Source organism: Dasypus novemcinctus, chromosome 5 (genome assembly GCF_030445035.2).
Source record: "Dasypus novemcinctus isolate mDasNov1 chromosome 5, mDasNov1.1.hap2, whole genome shotgun sequence".
Taxonomy (NCBI): Eukaryota; Metazoa; Chordata; class Mammalia; order Cingulata; family Dasypodidae; genus Dasypus; species Dasypus novemcinctus.
In genome coordinates this window covers 66,187,575-66,215,058 of record NC_080677.1, presented here as the reverse complement: position 1 = coordinate 66,215,058, position 27,484 = coordinate 66,187,575, and the positions used below count along the sequence as shown (strand labels likewise).

The 27,484-nt window shown below is 36.8% G+C and overlaps 1 protein-coding gene across 4 annotated transcripts in view; it reads left to right on the top strand.

The window, feature by feature from the left end:
* The window catches only part of CROT (carnitine O-octanoyltransferase), a 67,032-nt gene that overhangs the window by 6,904 nt on the left and 32,644 nt on the right, over positions 1 to 27,484 (top strand). For all 4 annotated transcript variants that reach the window (XM_058297074.2, XM_058297075.1, XM_071215186.1 and 1 more), the window contains exons 3-7: positions 770 to 894; positions 6,084 to 6,265; positions 6,419 to 6,543; positions 13,441 to 13,549; positions 27,383 to 27,476. In XM_058297074.2, the coding sequence (XP_058153057.1) occupies positions 770 to 894; positions 6,084 to 6,265; positions 6,419 to 6,543; positions 13,441 to 13,549; positions 27,383 to 27,476 (635 nt within the window). The remainder of the gene's footprint in view (positions 1 to 769; positions 895 to 6,083; positions 6,266 to 6,418; positions 6,544 to 13,440; positions 13,550 to 27,382; positions 27,477 to 27,484) is intronic.

Here is a 27,484-nt window from a genome sequence, read left to right as displayed (position 1 = left end):
CTCAGAAAGAAACCATTACGGCCACAAGGCACCCTAAACTGCTCTGAGTACGCTTTATAACAGCTTTGCATTGAACATTAGTGGAAAGATGCCTTAATGTCTATTCTTATGCATGGCTAATCATGATTTACCTTCCCATTGTACTGACAACTAGAGGATAGTCCCAGCTTTGTAATTTTAACTGTCTCCAGAATGATTTTAAACTATTTTTTCTGAAAATTATCTGATTATATAACATCCACTTCCCCCCTGCCCCAAGATTGCTCCCTCATCTGTCAGCTCGCTGTCTCTGCTCCCTCTCTCTGCTCATTGTATCCACTCGTCTGCTTATCTTCTTTAGGAGGCATCAGAACCGAACCCAGGACCTCCCATGTGGGAGGTGGGTGCCCAACCCCTTGAGCCACATCCGTTCCCTGCTCATTGTGCCGGCTCATCACATTGGCTGGTCGCATCAGCTCATCATGTCTGCTTGTCTTCTTTAGGAGGCACTGGAAACCAAACCTAGGACCTCCCATGTGGGAGGTGGGTGCCCAACTGCTTGAGCCACATCCGCTCCCTATAATGTACACCTTTTTTAAAAAAATTGTATTTTTGCATTGTTTTTTTGCAGCCATTTTCGTGTTGTAGCGCTGTTGCAATTTCTGGACTGCTGTGTTATTTAATACTGTGTTTTGTATATCTGAGTCTCAAGATTTGTGTAAGTAATAATAATGTAGGTGGCTGATGATAATTGATGTTTGAACACATATTGCATATTTTTTCTTTATAGTAAAGCCATTTGCAAATGAGGAAGAATATAAGAAAACTGAAGAAATAGTTCAAGAATTTAAAAGTGGAATTGGAGAAAAATTGCAACAAAAATTACTTGAAAGAGCACAAGGAAAAAGAAATTGGGTAGTTATATTTTTGTTCTTATTGAAAAATTGATGATAAAAATGAATGAAAAAATAAAATGCACAAAGTTTTCATTTAAAAATTATCACTGTAAAAATTCTTTCCATTATAGTTGTCATTACTATCCAAAAGAATGAATGAAATATTTACCTCTGGGTAGTTTTTGAGTATTGTGGATAGACTCCTGTCATTTTGGGAACTTGTTAAAGTACAGGTTTCCCTGGACCAGTGATTCTAATTCTGTATGTCTGGAACAGGGCCAGAAATGCTTATTTTAACAAACAACACATTTGATTCTACAAGTGATCTGGGAGCCATACCTAAGAGAAACATTTTGTTAGGTGATTATAGCCTAAAGAAAGGTAAAACACCAAAGTAAACATGCCATTTGGGTGGTGTAGAAATATTTAAACAGTAGAGGGGAGAAAAAGGGGGTGGAAAATAGTTATGAATATTTTATGTTTCAGATAGATTGAAGAAGAAGCTGGTGTAATAATAGTCTCAGTTTTCTACAAGGAGTCTGACTTCTTCAGTTACTGAAGAAGTAACAGTTCTGAATTACTTCTCTACTTTTATAATGTAAATCAGGGAATGGGTTTTCATAATTAGAAAACATTATGTTAGCCTAGAAATAATGATTATAACTATCTTCTGGCTTCAGAGATACAAAGCAATCTGATTTTTTTTATGAGCCATTGATATGTATGATGGAATAATATAATTTTATATTTCCCAATTTTTTTAATTCTCAATTTTGAGCCTTGAGTGATTTCTTTTTTACAAGCTAAAGAAATCCAGATTTTTTCCAGAAGCAAGCAAATGTTAAAATTTAAGTTATTTTAGAATTGTTTCCTTCAAGATCCATTATGTATACAAAAATTTCTAGAGTTTTGGAATTACATAATTGATAAGGTATGTGCAAATAAATGAACATTAATTTTTCTTTATGTACTATTCTTTAAAAACATAAAGACTATCGTAGATTCAAAATAGAAACTATCACAGTTAATTGAATTCTTAAGAACTTATTTCAAATAAAATTTTCTTTTTGGAATTTGAATCTAGATAATTTTTCATTCATTTTTGTCTGAACTGAACAATTAATTGTCTTAGTTCATTCAATTAGTCAAATCAGCAATCTAATTTATTTATTTATTTATTTTCTAAAGATTTATTTATTTATTTTAATCCCCCCCCCCCCCCCCCCGTTGTCTGTTCTCTGTCTCTATTTGCTGCGTTTTGTTTCTTTGTCCGCTTCTGTTGTCGTCAGCGGCACGGGAAGTGTGGGCGGCGCCATTCCTGGGCGCTGGGCGGCTCTCCTTACGGGCGCACTCCTTGCGCGTGGGGCTCCCCTACGCGGGGGACACCCCTGCATGGCAGGGCACTCCTTGCACGCATCAGCACTGCGCATGGGCCAGCTCCACACGGGTCAAGGAGGCCCTGGGTTTGAACCGTGGACCTCCCATGTGGTAGACGGACGCCCTAACCACTGGGCTAAGTCCGTTTCCCAGCAATCTAATTTATTATTCCCACATTAATTATTGTTTCATTTATTTCTTCCTCTATGCTTAATTTTTTAAATCTTTTTTTAAGCTTTATTTTCAAAGAAGCTCTAGATTACAAGGAAAGTTACATCGAAAGTATAAGCATTTCCCATAAACCCTTCCTTCTTCCCTTCCCACATCTTCCCCTAGTAAAAACATCTTACAATTGTGTGGTATGTTTGTTATAATTGATGAATAAATATTGAAGCATTGCTGCTAACCAAGGTCTATAGATTATATTGTGCTTTACACTTAATTCCAGTGCCCTAAAAGTGCCCTATGTTCACCCATTTATAACAATATTACATATTCTTCCATTACTACAATATTAATAAATTTAATTTGTCCATGGTTGTATTCCCCCCTTAAGTTTGTTCATTCCTCACCCTTGACAACTTTGGGATAGTGATGCGTTTTCTGCCTTAGAATGAGAGGGAGCTTAGATATTATGGGGCAGATGGAAGGAACTGTTTTGCTAGCAGTTGTAGATACACTCTGTTTTGGGGATGGGCATTGTCCATCATCATCCTTTTGTTAGTTGTCCTGGGCAAGTCCAGGGGGGTAGTGTTGGCTGCAACTCTTCTGAGATTCAGGGCTCAACTTACATATGAGACTGAAGATTTAAATCTCTGAGACATATATCTAATGCGTATTGTGCTAATTATAGGCTCACATAAAAGGGATTAAAAATCATGTGTAGGGAAGTTATAAATGAGTCTTCTACCCCTTGCGTGTACCATATTTTGTTTATCCATTCATTGGTTGATGGACAATGGGTTGCTTCCATCTTTCGGCAATTGTGAATAATGCCACTGTGAACATCTGTGTGCAAACATCTGTTCGAATTTCTGCTTTCAATTCTTTTGGCTATATACCTAGAAGTGGGATTGCTGGGTTATATGTTAATTTTATACTTAATTCTGAGGGTCTGCCCAACTGTCTTCAACTGTGGCCATACCATTTTACATTTACAACAATGAATAAATGTTCCCATTTCTCCACATCCTCTCCAACGTTATGTCCCTTTTTTAAAAGCCATTCTAGTAGGTGTGAAATGGTATCTCATTGTAGTTTTGATTTGCATTGTCCTAATAGCTAATGATGTTGAGCAATTTTTCATGTACTTTTTGGCTATTTATATATCTTCTTTAAATTCGTGTCTTTTGCCCATTTTTAAATTGTTTTTTTTGTTGTTGTTGCTGAGTGTAGGATTTCTCTATATGTTATGGATATTAATCCCTTATAAAATATTTGGTTTCCAAATATTTTCTCTCATTAAGTAAGTTGACTGTCTTTTTTTTTTTACATGATAAAGTCATTTGTTGCACAAAAGTTTTTAATTTTGATTAGGTCCCATTTATCTGTTTTTCCTTTTGTTGCTCATGCTTTTGGCATGAAGTCTAAGAAACCATTGTATATCACAAGGTCCTGAAGATGCTTCCCTATATTTTCTCTTAGGACTTTTAGAGTTCTGGTTCTTTTATTTAGGTCTTTGATCCATTTTGAGTTGATTTTTGTATGTAATGGGAGATAGGGACCCTCCTTCATTCTGTTGCATGTGGACATCCAGTTTTCTCAGGACCATTCTTTCTCAATTGTGTCGCCTTGGCACTCTTGTCAAATAATAGTTGGCCATAAATGTGAGGATTGATTTCTGAGCTCTCAACTTGACTCCATTGGTGTATATGTCTGTCCTTGTGCCAGTACCATGCTAAATGATTACTATGGCTTTGTAATATGTTCTAAGATTGGGAAGTGTGAGTCCCTCAGCTTTGTTCTTTTTCAAGGTGGATTTGACTATTTGGGGCCCCTTACCCTTCCGTATAAAGTTGATGATTGGCGTTTCTATTTCTGCAAAGAAGGATACTGGAGTTTTGATTGGGATTGTGTTGAATCTGTAAATCTCTTTGAGTAGAATTGACATCTTTCTTTTTCTTCTGCTTATTTTGGATTTAATTTGCTCTTTTTCAAGATTCCTAAGATAGAAGCTTAAGTTATTTTAGGTCGTGCTTTTTTATTTATTTTTTATTTTTTTAAAATTTATTTCTGACCCCCCACCCCACCCCTGTGGTTTGCTTGTTGTCTGCTCTCTGTGTCCATTCGCTGTGCATTCTTCAGTGTTTCTGCTTGTCTCCCTTTTTGTTGCGTCACCTTGCTGAGTCGGCTCTCCGCTGGTGGGAGAGCCTCCTTCAAGGAGGCACCAGGATGCAAACCCAGGGCCTCCTATATGGTAGATGGGAGCCCAACTGATTGAGCCACAGCCACTTCCCTAGGTCATGCCTTTTTTATATGAGTGTTCAGTGCTATAAATTTTCCTCTGTGCACTTTGTGTTGCATCCCACAAATTTTGGTAAGTTGTAATTTCATTTACTTTTAATTTGAAATATTTTAAACTTCTCTTGATACTTTTTCTTTGACTCATGATTATTTAGCCTTATGTTGTTTAATCTCCAGTATTTGGGGTTTTTCTAGCTATCTTTCTGTTATTGATTTCTAGTTTACTTCCATTATAGTTTAAGAGCATACTTTGTATGATTTCTATTTTAGGTTTAAGAGCATACTTTGTATGATTTCTATTTTAGATTTGTTTAGATGGCTCAGGATATGGTTTATCTTGGTGAAGGTTCCATGTGAATTTAAGAGGAATGTGTATTCTGCTGTTGTTGGATAAAATATTCTGTAAATGCCGATTAGATTCAGCTTATTGATGCTGCTGTTCAGTTCAACAATAGCCTTACTGATACTCTGCCTGGATCTATAATAGTGGTTTGTCTGTTTCTCGTTGGCAGCTCTGTCAGTTTTTGCATTGTGAATTTTGACACACTGTTGTTAAGTGCATAGACATTCAGAATTATTTTGTCTTATTTGAGAATTGGCCTCTTTATCATTATGTACTACTTCCTCTTTATCCCTGATAAATTTCCTTGCTTTGAAATCTGCTTTGTGTGAAATTAGCATAGCTACTCTCTTTCTTTTCTTTAGTGTTTGCATGGTATATTTTTCATCACCCTTTATGTTTAATCTCTCAGTCTTTTTTTTTAAAAAGATTTATTTATTTCTCTCCCCCCCCATTGTCTGTTCTCTGTATCCATTTGCTGTGTATTCTTGTGTGTCTGCTTATAGTCTCATCAGACAGCACTGGGGATCTGTTTCTTTTTGTTGCATCATCTTGCTGTGTCAGCTGTCCACGTGTGTTGTACCACTCCTGGGTAGGCTGCGGTTTTGTGCGGGGTGGCTCTCCTTGTGCAGGGGCCACTCCTTGTGCATGGGGGTCACCCTTACACAGGGACATCCCTGCGTGGGCCGACATTCCTTGCATGCAGCAGTACTGCACATAGGCCAGCTCACCACACGAGCCAGAAAACCCTGGGTATCGAACCCTTGGACCTCCTATATGGTAGGCGGGCGCTCTATCTGTTGATCTACATCCACTTTCCAATCTCTCAGAGTCTTTATATTTAATGTGTTTTTCTTGTGGACAATATATAGTTGAGTTTTGATTTTTCTTTCCACTTTGTTAATCTGTCTTAAAATTGGTATATTTAAACCATTCACATTTAGAGTGATTATTGATGTAGTTGGATTAATATCTACAATATTTGTAACTGCTTTTCTATTTCTGTTCTTGTTCTTAATTTCTTTTAGCTGGAAGAGTGGTGGCTGAATGTTGCCTACCTGGATGTTCGCATGCCATCACAGCTGAATGTCAACTTTGCAGGTTGTCCAGGATATTGTGAACACTTCTGGCCTCCCAAGGAAGGCACTCAGTTAGAAAGAGGAAGTATAGCTCTTTGGTATAACTTGAACTACTGGCAGCTATTAAGAAAGTAAGGGCATTTACATAAATTTAGTAACTGATTTACCCAAAGTCTCACGTAGCAAAATGTTGAAGTCAACTTTTTTGGGAATGAATATTGCATTTGCAACTGTTTGATTTTATAATAACTTCTTTATTAAATTACTTTTTTTTGTTTTAATAGAGAAAAAGTACCTGTTCAAAAAGTTGGAAATATTCCACTAGATATGAATCAATTCCAAAGGCTATTTTCTACTTGCAAGGTTCCGGGAATTACTAGAGATTCAATTATTAGTTATTTTAAGACTGGTAAGTAGAAAAAACATACTTTTAAAAGTAACTGGATTCATGTAGCTCTGGTGTAATTTCTTTTATGACACTAGGAGCATATTATTTTGACTGATTAAAGGCTTTCTATGAACCTTATCATTGAGTGATTTTGATTAGTTTGGATGAAACTTAAGGGAATGGATTTTCTAAATTGTATCTTAAATGACATGGTTGAATACAAACCTGATGCTTATATTGTATCATGATTGAAAATTTAATCGAAGAATGGAATTATGAATCAGATTATTATGGAAATCCTGGAGCATATGATCTGGATGCTTTTCTTCCCACCTCCTTCTTTATTATCTGAATTCTCTCTTTCTCTCTCTCTTTATATATATATATATAAATTTTTTTTTTAGTATGCTTTTTATTCCCCCACTTATAAAAGGTGAGAGCCTGGTTTCAGTCTTCTTGGAAGCACATGATTTCAGAATGACTTATTAAGGTTTTTGTTCTTACTTTCAGTTTAATGGCAAATTCTGCTTGGTGTTTTAACATTTTGAAATTGCAAATGCTATTGTTGCTGCTGCTGATTTCCTTTTCAGGAATTTTTACTTTTTATAAATTTAATGACAATTATATTCTGTATTAATTATAAGCTATGAATGGAAATATTCTTTCCATATAAAATTTTACTTAAAAGCAAAAGTTTTATAATCAATTATATTCATAATTTAAAGGTAGGATTTGAGTGCATTTTTATGCAGAATTCAATGCTTCTTTGTAAACCATTGTATTTTCTTTTTTTAAATAAATTAAAAAAAATTTTTAAAGATGTTTTAGATTGCATAAATGTTACATAAAAAATATAGGAGATTCCCATGCTCCCTACCCCTCCCACACTTTCTCACATTAACAACATCTTTGATTAGTGTGGTGCATTTGTTACAACTGAGGAATATGTATTAAAGCATTCCCACTAACTGTGGATTATAGCTTACCTTATAGTTTACACTCTGTCCCTCACAATTTTGTAAGTTATGACAAAATATATAATGGCCTGTATCTGTCATCGTTGATGTGGAGGCAGTGGCCACCGGAGGTTCTGAGGGGAGGGAGAGGGAAAAATAGGTGTTTTATGGGGGCATTATAGGAACATTGTAAACCTTTTTAAATGCTTAAGAAATTAAACCTTAATGGATACACATTAACCTTGATGTTGCAAGTGAAAGGATTAAAGGGAAGTTTTAGGGAAACTGGGTTATTCTTGGCACAGTATTTTGTGACCAAATATGAATGGAAAAAATGAAGAGGAGAAAGCAGTAGTAGTGAGATACATTATGGATATTAGTGAAGAACTACCATCAATAGGCCTGTTTTGATGTTATTTTTTTAGGGAGGTAGTGGGGATTGACCCCAGAACCTCGTTCATGGGAAGCAGAAGCCTAACCACCAAGCCACACCCATTCCTCTTTAGACCTGGTTTTTAATTGTCTTTTTTTTTTTTTAAAGATTTATTTATTTATTTCTCTCCCCTTCCTGCCCGCCCCATTTGTCTGTTCTCTGTGTCTATTTGCTGTGTATTCTTCTTTGTCTGCTTCTGTTGTCAGCAGCACAGGAATCTGTGTTTCTTTTTGTTGCGTCATCTTGTTATGTCAGATATCTGTGTGTGCGGCACCATTCCTGGACAGGCAGCACTTTCTTTCATGCTGGGTGGCTCTCCTTATAGGGTGCACTCCTTGCGCATGGGGCCCTCCTTATAGGGTGCACTCCTTGCGCATGGGGCCCCCCTGCGCAGGGGGCACCCCTGCGTGGCAGGGCACTCCTTGCGCACATCAGCACTGCGCATGGGCCAGCTCCACACGGGTCAAGGAGGCCTGGGGTTTGAACCGCAGACCTCCCATGTGGTAGACGGGCGCCCTAACCACTGGGCCAAGTTCGCTTCCCTTGATTCAGTCTTTATCACTTAGTAGGTATGTCCTTAGACAAGGTAACTCCTTTAAGTTACTGTGTCTAAAATGGGAATGGTTTAAACTGTCCTCTTATATTCTTTGATTATGTCTATGTAAAGGAGAGTAGATAGGGATAAAAACTGAGGCAATGAATATAGAACACATAACTGGCAAAGGTTGTATAACAAATTCAAATAAGGTAACTGGGTGGATGTTATGGATTAGGCAGTCGGGAAGTCCTCAATGAGGATCAGAATGATAGGATGCACCAGCATAAATTTTTGGCTTTTTTGTTTATTTGTTGTTTTTGTTTGTTTTGTTTTTCATTTTTGGTTTTGATAGGGAATTCCCCACACAGGAATAAATCTGGCTGTTTTGGAGGACAATATGGATGGAGCAGAGTAGGCAAGGGAGAAAAGGGCAGACTGGAGAGGTGACTAGAGGCTTTAGAACATAAAGTACTTTGTAAGCCAAAATAAGGTTTTTGGCTTTTATTTAAAATGTTAAAAGAAGCTTTTAGTGAGTTTTAAGTAAGGGTGTAAGTGATGAGATGTATATTTTTAAAACGTCTTCCTGCCTGCTCTTCGAAGTGTAGAATTTTAGGGGAGAGACAAATGTAGAAGCAGGGAGAGCAATTTGAAGATTGTTATAATTCAGGTGAACTATAATTATGGCTTATACTAGGGTGAGAGCGTGGAGGTCGTGAAAGTTTTCAGATTCTAGATTTATTTTACAATTGGAGATAGCACAATTATTCATAGTTTGGATGTGAGATCTAAAAGAAAAAGCAATTGTAGATGACTTCAAGATATTTGGCTTGAGCAACTAACAAGGTGGATAGAGGTGATTCCTGAGATGAGAAAAATTGAAAGGAGATGCCATAGGGAAAAAAATCAAGAGATCTTTTAGAGTATGTTGAGTTTAAGATACCTTTTTGACATCTAAGTGGAAATTAAAGAAGGCTTTTGAATACAGGTGTGGAGTTGTGGGGTGAATTCAGAACTGCATATATAGCTTTAGGAGGCATCAGCATAGGAATCATTTTTCAAGCCAAAGGGTAGCTAAGATCACTTTTGAAACACATATACGTGGGTATGAGAGGGGAAAAGTACTGGGCCGTCATGCAATTCAGTACAGTACATGGTGGTCAGAAGAGGAGGAGCCAGCACAGGGGCCTTAGGCAGATAGGAAGAAAACACCAGGACATTGATCCCCCAGAAGCCAAGAAAGTAAAATGTTTTATCTAATGCTCCTGAGAGGTTTAATGAGATAAAAATTAAGAAGTGACCACTGGATTTGTGAACATGATATGGACAGAGGGTGACCTTGAATAGGAGCAGTCTTAGTGGAAATTGGGGAAGGAAGCTCAACTAGGGGGATTGAAAGCAAACCATTGAAGTGGAGACAATAGTTGGAAGTAATGTTTGCAAAAAAAAGTTTGTTTTGATTTGCACTGGGAAGTTTTAAAATATTTGTTTTGACTTTTTTTTCTTAAGGATGGGTGCTATTACATCCTAGTAATCATTTAGGAGAGAGGGAAAAATAATGCAGGAGGAAGATAAGGAACAAAGTCACTGAGCAGACAAGAGCTGAGAAGGTCAAGAGCAGAAATGGTGAAGGGGTTGGTCTTTGATAGGAACAAGGAGGGGAGAAAATGGAAAGGAAAGCAGCAAGTGTGTATCCAGCTGCAGGCAGATTTGCCAGTTGTGTGGTAGGAAGAACAGGATAGCCTGATGAATTGCTTCTGTTTTCCATAGTGAAAGCAGGAAAAGCAAACAAGCTATGGAAATGTAGGTTGCTGGACATTGCTGAGAATCCACTTGAGATGTGTTCATAAATTTAAATTTAGAGTAGATCATGTGCTGTTTTCTTCAGAAACATTCAGGGACAGGTGCAGATAAAGACAGGGTAAAGGATTTAGAGGGTTTTGCAAGGGAAAAGTTATAAGGGTGGGCCATAGAATCTATCCTAGATAAGGAGAAAACAGAGAAATTACATGTTGAGGGGGAGGACAGAATGCCCTCTTAGTCTTAAGACTAGCTCTTTTTTAGTCTTAAGACTAAGAGACTAATTTCAGTAAAGAGACTATAATTAGAACTAATTTTTTTTAACCTATCCCCAAGAAACAAGACTAATTCTGTTATGTCTCTCCTCCCATCTACTTCATTTTGTCCAAGAAGTTCAGGCTTTCCTTGTGTGGAGGTTGGATTATGTACCCAAACACACATATGTTCGTAATCCATGTCCCTGTGGGTGTAAACCCATTGCAAAGTGTGGCCCAACTGAATGAGTTTGGGTCTTAACCCAGATTCCTGCAGGCTTTATCAAGAGAACCCAAAAGCCACAGAAGAGAGGAAAGGAGAGGACATTGCCATGTGAGGGAGGCAGAAATAGAAGCCAAGGAATCCAAAGGATTGCTGACAGCCAGCACCAGAACATGAATCTTTGGGGAGAAAGCAAGCTTTGCCGTTATCTTGATTTTGGATTTTTCCTAGCCTCAAAACCATTAGCCAATAAATTCCCATTGTTTAAGCTAATCCATTGTGATATTTGTGGTAGCAGTTCTGCCAGCTTAGACACCATGTCATCCCTCATCATCTGGATTCAGGAATTTGTGCATATTCTAATTTGACCCAAGTTCCACACTACTTTTATTCTTCCTTCTCTTCCCCAGTTGCTTCCATTGAATTTTCTGAAACTCATGATCAGTAAAATCCCTTGTATCCTTAATCTTTTTTTTGAAAGTTACTGTTTCCTTCTAAAATATAGTGTTACTGAAAACTGCTTAGTCTTTGAATTCATTTCTTCATTAGTAACCATCTGAGGAAAATAGGGGATTTTTTTCTTCCTATACTTTAGTACTATAGGGCATATTGGAGGATTTGGTGTCCTCTTTATGTACTGTTGCCTTTTCAGTTCTCCTTTCTTTCTATAACTTGAGCTCTTTCAAAAGAAAATATGCATCAGATTATATCATTGCTATTCATCATTGCGGTGACTTTCTTCCTAATCAGTCCCCCTCATTCATTGAATGTCTTAGCACCAGTCTCATGCTCTTTCTTTCCATTACAATGTCAGTCACATTCTAGATAATTTAGCTTCCAATTGTAGATGACCCGTTGCCTTCTGTTTACCTCACTTTCTACCTCTAGGAATCTGGTCCTCCACTTCTCAAGCAACTGCTCGCTTTTATGGTCATGCCCTAGGTCTTTTTATTACCAAAAACTCCATCTTCTATTGTAATTTTAAGCATCTCACTCTAATCTCTGCCGCTTCTCCATAACTTACTTCCTCTACTATCCCACCTCAGCTGTTTCCTTGGCTCCATCAGGACCTATAATTCAGTGACCTACCTCTCTCTTCACATTTCCATTCCCCCAACCCCCACCATTTTCACTTCCTTCTGTAGTTCTTTACTGTAATCACTTCCTTGTAAAGACATTCAAATTTTTGCCCCTCCATTCCCCATTTGTATTAATCTAATAAAACCTTAACACTTTAAAATTCCATTCTGGGGAAGCAGATTTGGCCCAATGGATAGGGCATCCGCCTACCACATGAGAGGTCTGTGGTTCAAACCCTGGGCCTCCTTGACCCGTGTGGAGCTGGTGTGTGCACGGTGCTGATGCACACAAGGAGTGCCGTGCCATGCAGGGGTGTCCCTCACGTAGGGGAGCCCCACGCGCAAGGAGTGCGCCCCGTAAGGACAGCCACCCAGCGTGAAAGACAAAGTGCAGCCTGCCTAAGAATGGCACCGCCCACACAGAGAGCTGACATCAACAAGATGATGCAACAAAAAGAAACACAGATTCCCGTGCTGCAGATAAGGACAGAAGCAGTCACAGAAGAACACAGCGAATGGACACAGAGAGCAGACAACCGGGGTGGGGGTTGGAGAAATAAAGAAAAATAAATCTTAAAAAAAAAAAATTCTGTTTTTCTTCTGCATATCAGAAATACCTATTCTAGCAATTTACTTGGCTAGAGAAAAAAAGCACAAAATCTCACTCACTGGTGTTAGTGAAACCTCAAATGGGCTCAGCACTACCTTGCTGTATCCTTTTTTCATTTTATTCTCTCCTCATTCTCTGCTATTAAACTCTTTTCTTATTCTTACCAGCCAGCCTTGGTAGCAGAATAATCCCCCCTTCCCAAAGATGGCATGTCTTAATCTCTAGAACCTGTGCATATGTTACATGGCACAGGAGAATTAAGATTCAGATGGATTTAAGGTTACTTAAAATAAAAAAATCAAAAGCCCTTTTTGAGACCTACTTGTTACATAAAGGGATCTGCAGATATTTAAAAGAAGAGAGGGAAATGGTATGGAAGTAGTTATGGAAGGGCAGGAGAATACCCTACATTCTAGGTTTTAGGAAAATAGAATAAAAGGGAAAAAACAATAGTGTTATCAGGAGATTGCCCTACCTCATAGTTGATGTGTAGATTTCATGAATATTACACATAAAGCAGTTAACACAGTCTCTTGTATGTAATATGACTCAGTAAATTATCTTCCAGTGTCAGTGTTAGGTCTTCTTTGTTGTCTAACTACTTCTTCCTTTTCCCTTTTGTAGAGGGAAGGGGCATACAGGAAGACCCTTGGCTGAATCATAGAGGCAAAAGGACTTGTACCTGAAAAATGGGACTAAATCAGAATAGTCTGAGATTTACAGTCAAACAAACAGTTCTCAGGGAGTTAGAGTATGCCAAAGGAATAATAGAATCAATTTTCAGCATATACAAATATTTGAAACTCCAATGGATTTATAGATGTTTCACATGGACAAGTTTCAAGAGTGTGCATTCATATAATAATTGAAACTCCATTTAATGTGTTTTTGTTCATGTGGTATATTTCTAATATGATAATAAAATATTAGAGGAATGCTTTTTTCCCCCTATTGGATATAAATATTCAGCTTTACTCTTATTTAACTTTTGGAGATTTTAGTCTTGTGTTTTCTCTTCCTCATTTCAGAGTTTGAAGGGCGTTCCCCAAGTCACATCGTGGTACTATGTCGTGGCCGAGTTTTTGTCTTTGATGTAATACATGAAGGATGTTTGATGACCCCACCAGAGCTTCTCAGGTTTTCAGACTACTTTCTATGACTTGAATCTCTTTGGGTCATAGGCTCTTGATTGAGTTGAATAAATGTTTAAAATTGCCTTTCTTTAACATGACAGCTAAAAAATAAGGATTTTATATATGCTGATTTTAAAAGTCTGTATCTATTCACATTTATTTTTAATTTTACTAGAAGTATATGAAAACAGTGCAGATATCACCAGTCCCATTCTCTATCCTAGATTTAATTGCTGCTATTAGTTTGGTGGTTTGGTGTGCAGTATCTTTCCAGATCTGTTTCAATGAATTTATATATGTGCATGTAACTTTTGTATATATATTTTTTATTTGTTTTGTTTTTCAGTTTTTTTTTTTTGATAGTGTGGTCCAGTTTTAGTAAATATGCCTTTCTATCAGTATTGATATGCTAAATGTCTCAAATTATATAGCAAACATTCCAACAGAGAAGATGGCTGAATTTTTTTTTTCTTAAAATAACAAATTTATTTTCTCTGGAGGCAAAATTTGGGTATTGGGGTGTCATCAGGGTTGTTTCCTTTCTGGAGACTGAGGGAGAATCTGTTCCATACTTCTCTTCCTAGCTTCTGTTGGCTCCTGACAACCCTTGCTGTTCCTTACCTTATAGATGCATCACTCCAATCTCTGCCTCATCTTCAGGTGGCCTTCTTTCCTGTGTGTCCTTTTCTGTCAAGGGCACTCTTATTGGACAAAAGGCCCATTCTAATTCAGTATGAGTTCATTTCAATCTTCACTTTAGTTACAGCTGTAAGACCCTATTTCCAAATAAGATCACATTTTGAAGGTCTGGGTGGACATGAATTTTGGGGGATACTTTTCAACCCACCCACTACATCAGGTCTATACATACTACGTCCAGTATGTAATGTGGGCTGAGGACATTTTGGCATTCAGAGTATAAATTAGAACTTTATATAAAGACCTAAACATGTAAGAATGATTTTACTATTACCATATTACTCAAAAAAAAAAAATAGTTGGCATGATTGCATTTCATCTGTATTTTGTTCCCATTGTGGAACCATATCTGGGGGAACTCTTGTGTCAACACCCTTGAGCTAATTGTCAATGGAAGCAGGAGGGATGGGGAAGAAGATTAGGAAACAGGGAGGTCTAGATTGGGGTAATTGAGGCATTGAAGTCAGAGCTGGGATGTGGGATCATGCAGGTTACCAATGACTTCTTTTTTCTTTCTTTTTTTTTTTTTTTTGAGGTCCTGGGGCTGGTGAATGAGCCCGGGACCTCGTACATGGGAAGTAGGAAGCTAGTGCTCAACCACTGAGCCACACTGGCTCTTGGTACTTTTGTTTGTTGTTTGATATTGTTTTCAGGAGGCACGTGGGACTGAACCCAAGACCTCCCATATGGGAAGTAGGTGCTCAACCACTTAAGCTACATCTGCTTCCACCAACGTCTTCATTATGTCTTCTTGCCTTCTCCTTGGCAGGTATAGGACCAAGGTAAATTCTCTGCTCTGGTTGATGTTTCTCGTGCGTATTCTTTCCTCCACCTGTCTGCTGAAAGTGCTGTTGAGGAGCCTGTCAACACATTTAATGGACTCTCCTCTGGTTGTATTATTTGTGTTCCAGGCTGTAATTAATATTAATAACTACTTTCTCTTGTGACTTGCATGATACCACTCTCTCCTGACTCTTTTCTTTCTTTGCTCCTAAGAGGGACCATTGTTTCAGTGTCTTCTGGCCAGGGACTGTGCTAGGGTGCTCCACAGTCATTGCAACATGCACAAACTTGCAAAATTCCCAAGTCAGAATTCAGAAGTCATCCTTCACTCCTTTGTGTCCTCCACCATAGCATAATCATCCAGTCCTGTAGATTTTCCTTCTTAAAATCTTCTCAAGTCCATCCTCTTCATTCCCAGCTCCTTCTCTACTTCCTTGGCCTGGGCCGTGTCATCTCATGTCTGGGCTGTTTTAGACTCATTTCCCTACTTGCAGTTTTGCATCTCTACTTCATCAGATCCCTGCTTAGAATAGGTTGCTGGCTCCCTATCTTCTCCAGGATAAAGGTTCAGTCCTCATTCTGGCCTCACAAGCTGGCCTACAGCCTGGTCATCCACCACTTTGCTGTGTACCCGGAGCTCCAGCCACACTGAACTCATTGCCAGTCTCTGGGCATGCCATGCCCTGTGTCCTCATATTCTCTGCCTAAGCCATCTCTTCCCTCTTCACTTGGAGGTTCTTTCTTTTTAAGCCTTGCCTTCTCAGTGAACCCTTCCACCTCCCTCCCAAGGCAGAGGTATGTACCTGCTCTTCCATCTCCTGTGGCTCCTCTTGGGGCCTCTGTGTAAGCACTTGGCACCATTCATCATACCTTTCTTTGCGTTGGTTTCCTTTCTGTACTCTGAACTCCAGACAGGAGTCATTTTTCTAACTCTGGTTTCCATCAAAATGATGGTGCAGAATTGATAATCACTCCATATTTCTCTCACCTGAATTCTGCCATCCTCTTTTCAAAAGCTATTGGGATTTTTAAAAATTTGCTTTAATTAGAGAAATTGTAGGTTTACAGAAAAATTATGTAGAAAAAAAGTGTTTCCTTTATCCCCTCCCCATTATTACCCCTTGGCATGAGTGTAGTACCTTTATTGCCATTGATAAAAGAATACTATAACCATAGTCCATAGTTTATATTAGGGTGTGTTTTTTCCCATATATCATCCTTGCATTAGTCTGGTATATTTGTTATAATTCATGAAAGCACATTTTTATAGTTGTATTATTATCTATAAGCCATCGTTTACAGTAGGATTCACTGAGTTGTATGGTCCTATTTTTCTAAAAATTTTATTCTAATAACATATATATAACCTAAAATTTCACTTTTTAACCAAATTCACATATATAATTCAGTGCTATTATTAAACTTACAATGTTGTGCTATCATTATCACTATTTCCAGAATTTTACAGTCAGCCTAATAGAAATTCTATACAAATTAAGCATCAATTCCTTATTCCCTATCACCAAGCCAGCCCCTAGTAACCTATATTCTAGATTTTAATTCTATGAGTTTGCTTATTCTAATTATTTCAAATCAGTGAGCCCATACTGTATTTGTCCTTCTGTATCTGGCTTATTTCATTCAACATGTCTTGAAGGTTCATCCTTGTTGTTACATGAACCGGAATTTCATTCCTTTTTAATGCTGAATAATAGTCTGTTGTATGTGTATAACACAGTTTTTTTTATATATTCATTGGTTGAGGGATACTGGGGTGGCTTCTGTCTTTTGTTAATTGTGAATAATGCAACTGTGAACATAGGTGTGAAAATATCTGAGTCCCTCCTTTCAATTCTTTTGGTTTATACCTATTAGAGAGATTGCTGGGACATGTGGTAATTCTATACTTTCTCTAAGGAACTATCAAATTATCTTCCACAGTGACTGCACCATTTTATATTCCCAGCAACAATGAATGAGTGTTCTTATTTCTCCACTTCCTCTCTAACACTTATTTCCACCACCACCCTTTTTTAATAGTAGCCATTCTCTTGGGTATGAAATGGTATCTAATTATAATTTTAACTTCCCTAATAACTAATGGAGTTGAGCATCTTTGCATGTACTTTTTAGCCATTTGTATATCCTTTTTGGAGACATATCTATTTTGAGTCTTTTGTTCATTTATTGATTGAATTTTTGTTGTTGAGTTCTAGGATTTCTTTATATAGTCTGGATATTAAGTCCTTATCAGATACATGGTTTCCACATTTTTCTTGCAGTGAGTCAGTTGTCTTTTCACTTTTGTGGTACGTCCTTTTGTGCAAGAGTCTTTAATTTTGATGAGGTCCCATTCCTCTTTTTCTTTTATTGCTTGAGCTTTGAGGGTAAAGTCTAAGAAACCATTGCCTAGTACAAGATCCTGAAGATGCTTCCCTATATTTTCTTTTAGGAGTTTTATGTTCCTGGTTCTTATATTTAGTCTTTGATCTACTTTCAGTTAATTTTTGTATATGGTATGCTATAGGGGTTCTCCTTTATTCTTTTGCATGTGGATATCCAGTTTTCCAGCACCATTTGTTGAAGAGACTTTTCTGTACCAATTGAGTGGACTTGGACAGATTTGTCAAAAATTAATTATGTGAGGGTCTGAATTCTCAATTTGATTCCATTGGTCTGTATGTCCACCCTTGTGCCAGTAACATGCTGTTCTGTGTTTTGTTGTTTTATTACTTTTATTCCCTGCCCCTCAGATGGCTGCCTCTTCTGTCTGCTCATTGTCTGGTCTTCTCCTTTAGGAGACAGTGGGATCCACACCTGGGACCTTCCACGTGGGAACCAAGTGCCCAACTACTTGAGCCATTTCCACTCCCTTCTGGTTGCATTGTCTGCTCATTGCACCTCTGCTTGTTGCAGCATCTGCTCATTGCTGCAATTGCAGCTTCTCGTTGCAGCATCTGCTTGTTGTAGCATCTGCTTATTGTGGCATCTTGCTCATTGTGGCATCTTGCTGGTTGAGGTGTCTTGCTGGTTGCAGCATCTGCTCATTGTGGTGTCTGCTCATCTTCTTTACGAGTCACTGGGAACCAAACCCGGGAATTCCCATGTGGAAGGCAGGCACTTAATTGCTAGAATCACAGTTGCTCCCCCACCATGCTGTTTTGACAACTGTAGCTTTGTGATAAGCTTAAAAGTCAGGAAGTGTGTCCTCCAACTCTGTTCTTTTTAAAGATGGATTTAGCTATTCAGGGCCTCTTATCCTTCCATATAAATCTGATGATTGGCTTTTCCATTTCTGCAAAGTAGGCTGTTATAATTTTGATTGAGATTGCATTGAATCTGTAAATAAGTTTGGGTAGAATTGACATCTTAACAATATTTAGTCTTCCAATCCATTAGTATGGAATATTCTTCCATTTATTTATATCTTCTTTCATTTCTTTTAGCAAAGTTCTGTAATTTTATTTGTATAAGTCCTTTACATCTTTGTTCAAATTTATTCCTAGGTATTTGATTATTTTAGTTGCTATTGTAAATGGAATTTTCCCCCTTGATTTCCTCCTCAGATTACTCATAGTGTATTGAATACTATGAGAATACTCATAGTGTATTGAAACAACCCTGATTTTTGCATGTTGATCTTGTACCCCATTGCTTTGCTGAATTCGTTTGTCAGCTCTAGTAGCTTTGTTGTAATTTTTTGCGGACTTCTATATATAGGATCATGTCATCTGCAAACAGTGAAAGTTTTAATTTTTCCTTTCCAGTTTGGATGCCATTTATTTCTTTGTCTTGCCTAATTGCCCTGGCTAGAACCTCCACCACAGGTTGAGTTACAGTGGTGACAATGGTAATCCTTGCCTTGTTCCAGATATTAGAGGGAAAGCTTTCAGTCTTTCATCATTGAGTATGTTTGTTAACGGTAGGTTTTTCTTACAAGCCCTTTATTATGTTGAGAGCATTTCCTTCTATTCCTATTTTTTCTAAGTATTTATATCAAGAAGCATGTTAAAATTTTTTCAAATACCTTTTCTTTGTCAGTTGAGATGATAATGTGTTTTTTTCCCCTTTCATTTTGTTAATAAGGTATATTACATTAATTGATTTTCTTATATTGAACTACTTTTAGATAACTGGAATAAATCCCACTTGGTCATGGTATATAATTCTTATGATATGCTGTTGGATTCTATTAGCAAGTATTTTGTTTAGATTTTTGATACACCTGATCATGGTGTATATTTCTTTTAATGTGCTATTGAATTTAATTTGCAAGTATTTTGTAGAGGATTTTGGCATCTATATTGTTTAGAGAAATTGATCTGTAATCATCTTGTCTTGTAGTTTCTTTACCTGGCTTTGGTATCAGGGTGATGATGACTTCATAGAATTAGTTAGGTAGGTTCCCTCCTGTTCAATTTTTGGAAGACTTTGAGAAGGATCAGTATTAATTCTTCTTGTAATGTTTGATAGTATTTACCTATGTAGCCATTTGGTACTGGGTCTTTCTTTGTTGGGAGGTTTTTGACAGCTGATTCAATCTCTTTGCTTATAATTGGTCTGTTGAGGTCTTCTGTTTCTTCTGAAGTCAGGGTGGGTTGTTTGTGTGTTTTTAGGAATTTGCCCATATCATCTAGGTTGTCTAATTTGTTGTCATACTTTTCTTCAAAGTATCCTCATATGATCTTTTTATTTCTGTGGGGTCAGTCATAATGTCTCCCCTTTCATTTCTGATTTTATTTATTTGCATCTTCTTTGTTAGTCTCGGTAAGGGTTTGTCAATTTTATTGATCTTTTCAAAGAACCAACCTAAAATTTTTTTAAAAATTTATATTAGAGAAATTGTGAGCTTATAAAACAATCATACATAGCATACAGAATAACTGTACATCACCTTACCACCAACAACTTTTGTCATTGTGGAGCATTTGTTACAAATTATGAAAGAACATCATCAAAATTTTACTGCTAACTTTAGTCCAAAGCTTACGTTTGTGTGGTTTTTTTCCATAAACCACCTTATTATTAACACCATATTGTAGTATTGTACATTTGTCTTAGTTCATGAGAGAACACTCATATTTGTACTGTTAACCACAGTCCATCATCTACCACATCTATCACAGTGTTTTCCAGTCCTCTGTCTTATATACTCCATCCAAAGTGTACACTCAGTGGCTCTCAGTTTCATCACAGAGTTGTGCTGTCATACTCTCAGTCATTTTTAGAACATTTTCATTATTCCAACAGAAAAAATTCCCATACCCACCTATTATTGTCCCTAATTTTGTTAATGTTCTCTATTATTTTTTATTCTTATTTCATTTATTTCTGCTTCATTCTTTTATTTCTTTCCTACTGCTTGCTTTGGGATTAGATTGCTGTTCTTTTTCTAGATTCTTCAGGTGAGCAATTAGGGCTTTGATTTTAGCTCTTCTTTTTTAATATAACCATTTATGGCTGTAAATTTCCCTCTCAGCACTGCCTTTGCTGCATCTCGTAAGTTTTGATATGTTGTGTTCTTGTTTTCATTCATCTCAATTTACTGCTTTTCCTTGTAATTTCTTCTTTGACCTTTTGTCTGCGAGTGTTTTTTAACTTCCATATATTTGTGAGTTTTCCAGTTCTCTGTCTACAATTGATTTCCAGCTTCATTCTGTAATGGTCAGAGCAGATGCTTTGTATAATTTCAGTCTTTTAAAATTTATCAAGACTGGTTTTGTGACCCAACATATGGTCTATCCTGGAGAACGATCCATGTACACTTAAGAAGAATGTTTATCCTGCTGTTTTTGGGGTGCAGTGTTCTACATATGTCTGTTAGGTCTTAATTTATCATATTATTCAAGTTCTCTGTTTCTTTGTTGATCTTCTATCTAGATGTTCTATCTTTTGATCAGGATGGTGTATTGTAGTCTACAAATATTACTGTAAAGGTGTCTATTTCTTCCTTCATTTTTGCCTCATGTATTTTGGGGCACCGTGGTTAAGTTAAAAAATGTTTGATTATTTCTTCTTGGTGGATTGCCCATTTCATTTGTGTCTTATAACAGCTTTTGAATTAAAGTCTATTTTGTCCAATATTAATAAGGCTACATAACTCTTATTTGATTACTAATTGCCTGGAATATCATTTTCCTTCCTTTCACTTTCAACTTATTTGTGTCTTTGGGTCTAAGAGAGTCTCATGTAAAAAACATAGTTGGATCATGCCATTTTTTTTTTTTTAATCCCTCCAGCCAGTCTATGTCTTTTGGTTGGGGAGTTTAATCCATTAACATTCAATGATTTTACTGAAAAAGTAGTACTTAATCAGCCCTTTTGTCCTTTTGTTATTATATGTCATATCTTTTGTCTCTCTTTTCTTTTATTGCAACCTTTTTTTCTTTATAGAGGTTTCTTTTTTGATACATCTAACTGATCCTTTTTACATATCTGTTTCTATATATATATTTTTAAAATACCTTCTTTATGGTTACCCTAGGGTTTATATTACACAACCTGATCTATAACCTACTAATTTGAGAAAATACCAACTTAACCTTAGTAGCATACACTACTATTCCTGTTTCTCTTCTTTATGTGGTTTTTGTTCCACATTACCTCTGTATAGTTTGTATGTCTGTTATCAGGAAATTTACCTTTTTTCTTGTTCAATTATATTTTGACTCTTATAGGAATTAAAGACTAGTGTTATATATTGAGAATACAGTACTGTTGGATTCTTGCCCTTTTAGGTAACTTTACTGATGATCTTCATTTTTTCTACACTACTCCCATACACTCCTTCCTGTCTTTTCCTTTAAACCTGCAGAATTTCCTTTAATAATTTTTGCAGGTCAGATCCTTTACTGATGAACTTTCTCAATTTGTGTTTATCTGTGGATATTTTAAACTCTCCGTCAATTTTGAAGGACAGTTTTGCTGTTAAATTTTTGGCTGGCAATTTCTCTGTTTCAGTATTTTAAATATGTCATGCCGCTGCCTTCTCACACCCATGATTTCTGATGAGAATCAGCACTTTTTCTTAAAGAGAATCTCTTTTATGTAACAAATTGCTTTACTCTTGGTATTATCAGAATTCTCTATCTTTGCCATTTGAAATTCTGGTTAGTATGTGTCTTAGAGTAGTTCTATTAGGATTTATTCTGTTTGGAGTATGTTGTGCTTCTTGGACATGTGTAATTGTGTCCTCCTAAGAGGTGGGAAATTTTTCGCTATTATTTCCTCACATATTCTTTCTACTTCTTTTTCCTTCTTTTCTCCTTTTGCGATACCCATGATGTGTGTGTTTGGACGCTTCATGCTGTTACTCAAATCCCTGAGACTCTGCTCAATTTTTTTTCTTCTCTATCTGTTCTTCTGACTGGATGATTTTGATTATTCTCCCTTCTCTTTCATTGATTCTATATTTTGCCTGTTCAGATCTGCTGTTCTATGCCTCTATATTTTTAATCTTCAGTATTGTGCCTTTCATTACCCTAATTTCTCTTGTTTCTTTATAAACTTGCATGTTCTTCTTTATGCTCACACATTGTTGTCTTAATATCCTTTAGTTCTCTTTATTCTTATTTTCCTTTATCATCTTGAATTGAATTAGGAGATTTGTTGGAACTTCTTTGATTAGTTGTTTCAAATTCTGTGTTTTCTCTGAAATTATTATTTGCTCTCTTGACTGAGCTATGGCTTCCTATTTCTCGTATTTGGCCTGTAATTTTTTGCTGATGTCTGGGAATCTGGTTATTTTGATATGTTAATTCTGAAGGTCATTTTCTTCCTCTTGTGTAGGGTTTTATTGTTGATTGGCTTTGTGTTAAGGCTTTTCTTTGTTCTTGGTCCAACTTGTTCTGTACCTTAAGAGTAGCCTATGTTTAACTATTCAGATTTTTTCAGTTCTTTATCATCAAATTCTTGCCCTAGATATGCAGTACAATTTTTAAGATTGTGCTTTTTGTGCAATTATTTCACCTTCTTTCTTTGGAAATCTTAAACTGTTTTGTTTGTTTTTGTGCAGGATTTTATCCCCGGGTTCTATGATTTATTTAAATTCTCCCCCTCAGTCACTGCCTTCTTTTCCTTAGTCTTTGCAGTTCTTGGACCTGTCCTGCCATAGGGTAGTTCAGTTCCCACTCTGTGCGGCTTTTCTGTCTCTGGTTTCTTTCTCTTTAGAGTAATCTCCCCTGGGGAGCCAGGTTGGGTAAATCCAGAGAGGGGTTTAATCCCGTAAAGGTCCATTTTGTGTTTAGTTGGTCCAGCCAACAGGGACTGGACTGAGTGTGCACAATTCTGGCCAACAGTTCTGCCATGGTCTCCTCTCCTCCCCTCCCTTGGGACCCATTTTTATGCAGAGCTCCTTGGTTGCTTGTGTTCTGCTTTGAGTCTCTGTGGACTTGTGTTCCCTGTGCCTGAATATGCATGGGATTCTAACTCACTTCTGTGAATAGCTCTATAGTCTGTGTCCTCAGCAGGAGTGACATGGGCTGTGCTATCTCTGTGTGACTCCCAAGCTGCATAGGACTGACTGATGGAGAGGGGGCTGGATTGTTAGGTGAGGGACAGAAATCTCCTACCTCATCTTGGAGATTATTTTTCTTTTTCTTTGATGGAGCATTTGTGGAGTTCTTCTTCAGTGTCTTTTGTCCTCTAGAATTCTGTGCAAGTGGGATTTGTCCTTTTACTAGTTGATTCTAAGAGGGGACTTTTCCAAGGAATGTTTCCCATTACCATGTTGATGGCATCCTATATATAAACATATGTTGTCTATATTATTTTGTTTGTATGTATTTTTAAATTTTATTATGGAAAATTTCATAATGTGGATGGAATTATAGTGAACCCCCTTGTAGTCATAACCTGACTTCAACAATTATGAACTCAGTCTTGTTTCATCTATACTTCCTTGCATCCCCACCCCCTTTTACTCCTCCTTGAATTATTTTGAATAGGAGACATTTTTCACCATTTATGTTTTAGTATTTAGCTCTAAAATATAAGTACTCTTATAAAAAACACATCATTATCATACCAACTGCCTTGCTTCTTCTAAAAAGTTAACTATGATTCTTTAAAATCATAAATATACAATTGTTCAATTTTCTAGATTGAATTGTTTGTATCTCTGTATGTGTATTTTTTTTTTAAGATTTTTAAAAAAAATTTCTCTCTCCTTGCCCCCCCCCAGTTGTCTGCTCTCTGTGTCCATTCGCTGTGTGTTCTTCTGTGTCCACTTCTATCCTTATCAGTGGCACCGGGAATCTGTGTTTCTTTTTGTTGCGTCATCTTGTTGTGTCAGCTCTCTATGTGTGCGGCGCCATTCTTGGGCAGGCTGCACTTTTTTCACACTGGGCAGCTTTCCTTATGGGATGCATTTCTTGTGTGTGGGGCTCCCCTACATGGGGCACACCCCTGCATGGCACAGCACTCCTTGTGCGCATCAGCACTGCGCATGGGCCAGCTCCACACGGGTCAAGGAGGTCCGGGGTTTGAACCACGGACCTCCCATGTGGTAGACGGGTGCCCTATCCATTGGGCCAAGTCTGCTTCCCTCTATATATGTATTTAAGAATATTTTTAAGTGTAACACACTTGTTCAAAAACACATACATGAAGTATATGGCTAGATTATCATGTAACCATCACCCACATCAAGAAATAGAATATTTCCAGTAATCCAGAAGCCCCACCTTTTACCTTGTCTCATTTACCTTCCTTCCCAAGGTTAATCTTTTAGGTTGTTTCTTAGCGTTTTTACTATTATAAATCATGCTGTGTGAACATTCTTGTATAGGTCTTTTGGTGCATATGTGCATGCATTTCTGTCTGGTTAATACCCAGGAGTGGGCTTGCTGAGTCAAAGGGTGGACTTATGGGTTGGTGGTCTTGCTGAATCAGAGAGTATGTGTATATTTCACTTTAATAGGTAATGCTATTTTCCCACAGTGGTTGTACCAATAAGTACTTTTACCAGTTTATGAGTGTTGTAGGAATTCATTATATCTGCAAGCCCTTTGTTGGCTTTATGGACTGCTATTCCCTGAGTAGGAAAAGGTATTATAATTGTCCTTTCACACTATTAAAGGCATCTGTTTACAAACAAGTTCTTAATTTGAATGTAGTCCAATTTATCAGTCTTTCACCATACAGATTATACTTTTTGCGTCCTGTTGAGAAAATATTTCTCTTAACCCAATGCCAAGAAGATACTTTCTTATATTATATTTTAGAATTTTATCGTTTTGCCTTTCATGTTTAGATTTACAGTCTACCTAGAATAGATTTTTGTATGTGGTATGAGATGGGGATAGTTGTACATTCTTAAAAATAGTGTTATTTTTAGTGTTTTTCTCCCATTTGTAAGTTTTAGTCAATAATAAGACGTAGCGATATTTTCATATGGCCACAGTACATATGGGTATACAATAGTCTGAACATTTCTCCATTAGTAGACATTTAGATATTTTTCGATATTTGTTAGAAGAAACTGAACATCTTCAAGCATGCTTCTTGGTGGATATGGGAGAAAATATCTATGGGTTGATATTAGAAGTGAAATTTCTGGGTCATAAAATAAATGTGTTTAAAAATTTTAATTGAGTCAAACTGTTACCCAATGCGGTATTATCTTCCCTGCCAGTATTTTATGAAGATACCCATTTCTCCACATCCTTGCTGACACAATATTTACTTTTTAAAAAATATCTGATGAACTGACAGGTGAAAAATGGTTTGTATTGTTGTTTGAATTTGAAGATCCCTCATTACTGTGTGGATGGGTGTGTTTACATATGTTTACAGGCAGAAACCAGATTGTGATAAGTCATCAACTGTGGAATAATTTTGAAAGATGTATGGTTCAAAATGCAGATGCTTTTAATACAAATTTTTGTGCCTTTAAATATCAAAAATTGTGTGTGTTGCAGAGAAACAGGTACATAGATAGCTAAATTGAAGGAAAAGGGGGATTTCTCTAGTTTCCAAATCTGTACCTCTTAATAGTGAAGATTTGGACAATTATTATCCTTTAATCATCAAACTTAAATTGTCAGTTCAGGTTTAACACATTTTCTCTGGTCATATCTTTCTGATAATGACCACCTTTTAAGAGGTAGTCATTTCCCATGGAGAATGAAAATGGCTATATCAAGGAGCAGCAAAAAGATGTTTCATAGTCAAAACTGACCCTTTGAGATGGTAAGGGAAGAACAGCAACAAGTACTATATGGAAAAGACATTGAGGTAGATTTTATCTTTCATTCAGAATCAATGCTAGTTCCTATGCCCACCGAGTAACAACAAATTATAGAAGGTTTTTTTGTAATTGAATAAAAAATTAGTAGTCTAGCAAAGACAAATAAGTATGAAGAGAGACAAGGCAAATTGCTCCTACCATAGATGCAGATAGTTTGGTGAAGAAATCCTCATCTGCTCCACATGACACCATTAGGGTTCAAATAAAAAGGGCAGCATTCTGGAGTAAGATATTTATTTTTTCTCTGGTATTAAAGAAATAATTAAAGAATAGATTATGCAAATCAGTAATGGTATATGTTTCTCATTTTGAATGATGAAGCCATAAATAAAGGATGGTGACTAATGGTGCTTTTTGACCATTTCTTAACCTATATTAGTGCACTTTTGAGGAATCCTTGGAAACTTCTAAATTCAGGCAGTTTGTTAGCATGCGCTGTGAGGAAGTAGGACAGAAACTAAACCTCTGAATTTTTGATTGATAAGAATTTATTTCCTTGTGGGAGAACCCTGTTATTTAGATATAATTACCTGTTATATATTTAAAGATATATATGTGAATCTCATCAGACTGTGAGAATAGAATGTTAATGGCAAATAATTCCTCTTTAATCATCTTTAAAAATATAGTGGTTATGAGTAAGAGTGGCTCATGTGAGAATATTTAAAACTGACCACATGGTACTTCTCTTTTTGGAGTAAAAAACTTAAAAATATTGTTTGAGTGTAGAGTTTAAGACCTCTAGTTACAGATATGTGCACATGATTTTAGTTAGATGTTTGCATTGTATTTGTATGATTGCTTAACGGTATTTTTCAAGTTCTCTGAATATTTACCTAGACCATGGAAATATGTGTACATTTTGAAATTATGTCAGCCAAACACCAAATTTATTTCCTAAAATTAAGTTGTCAAATATACTTTCAGTGTTAATAAAACATAGTCACTTAAAAAAATGATGTAATGTAGAAAACAAATCCATTGTTCTTAAGGTCATAATCCCTTTATTTGGAGAAATAGCAATGTTATGACTTATTAAAGGCCAAAGTAGCTACTAAACTGCCTATGCTCTTTTTGAATCTTCTCTTTCTTTAAACTTTCCTTAAGACAATTGACATACATCCATAAGAAGTGCCATAGTGAACCTGATGGACCTGGGGTTGCGGCATTAACTAGTGAGGAGCGAACTCAGTGGGCTAAGGTTATAAT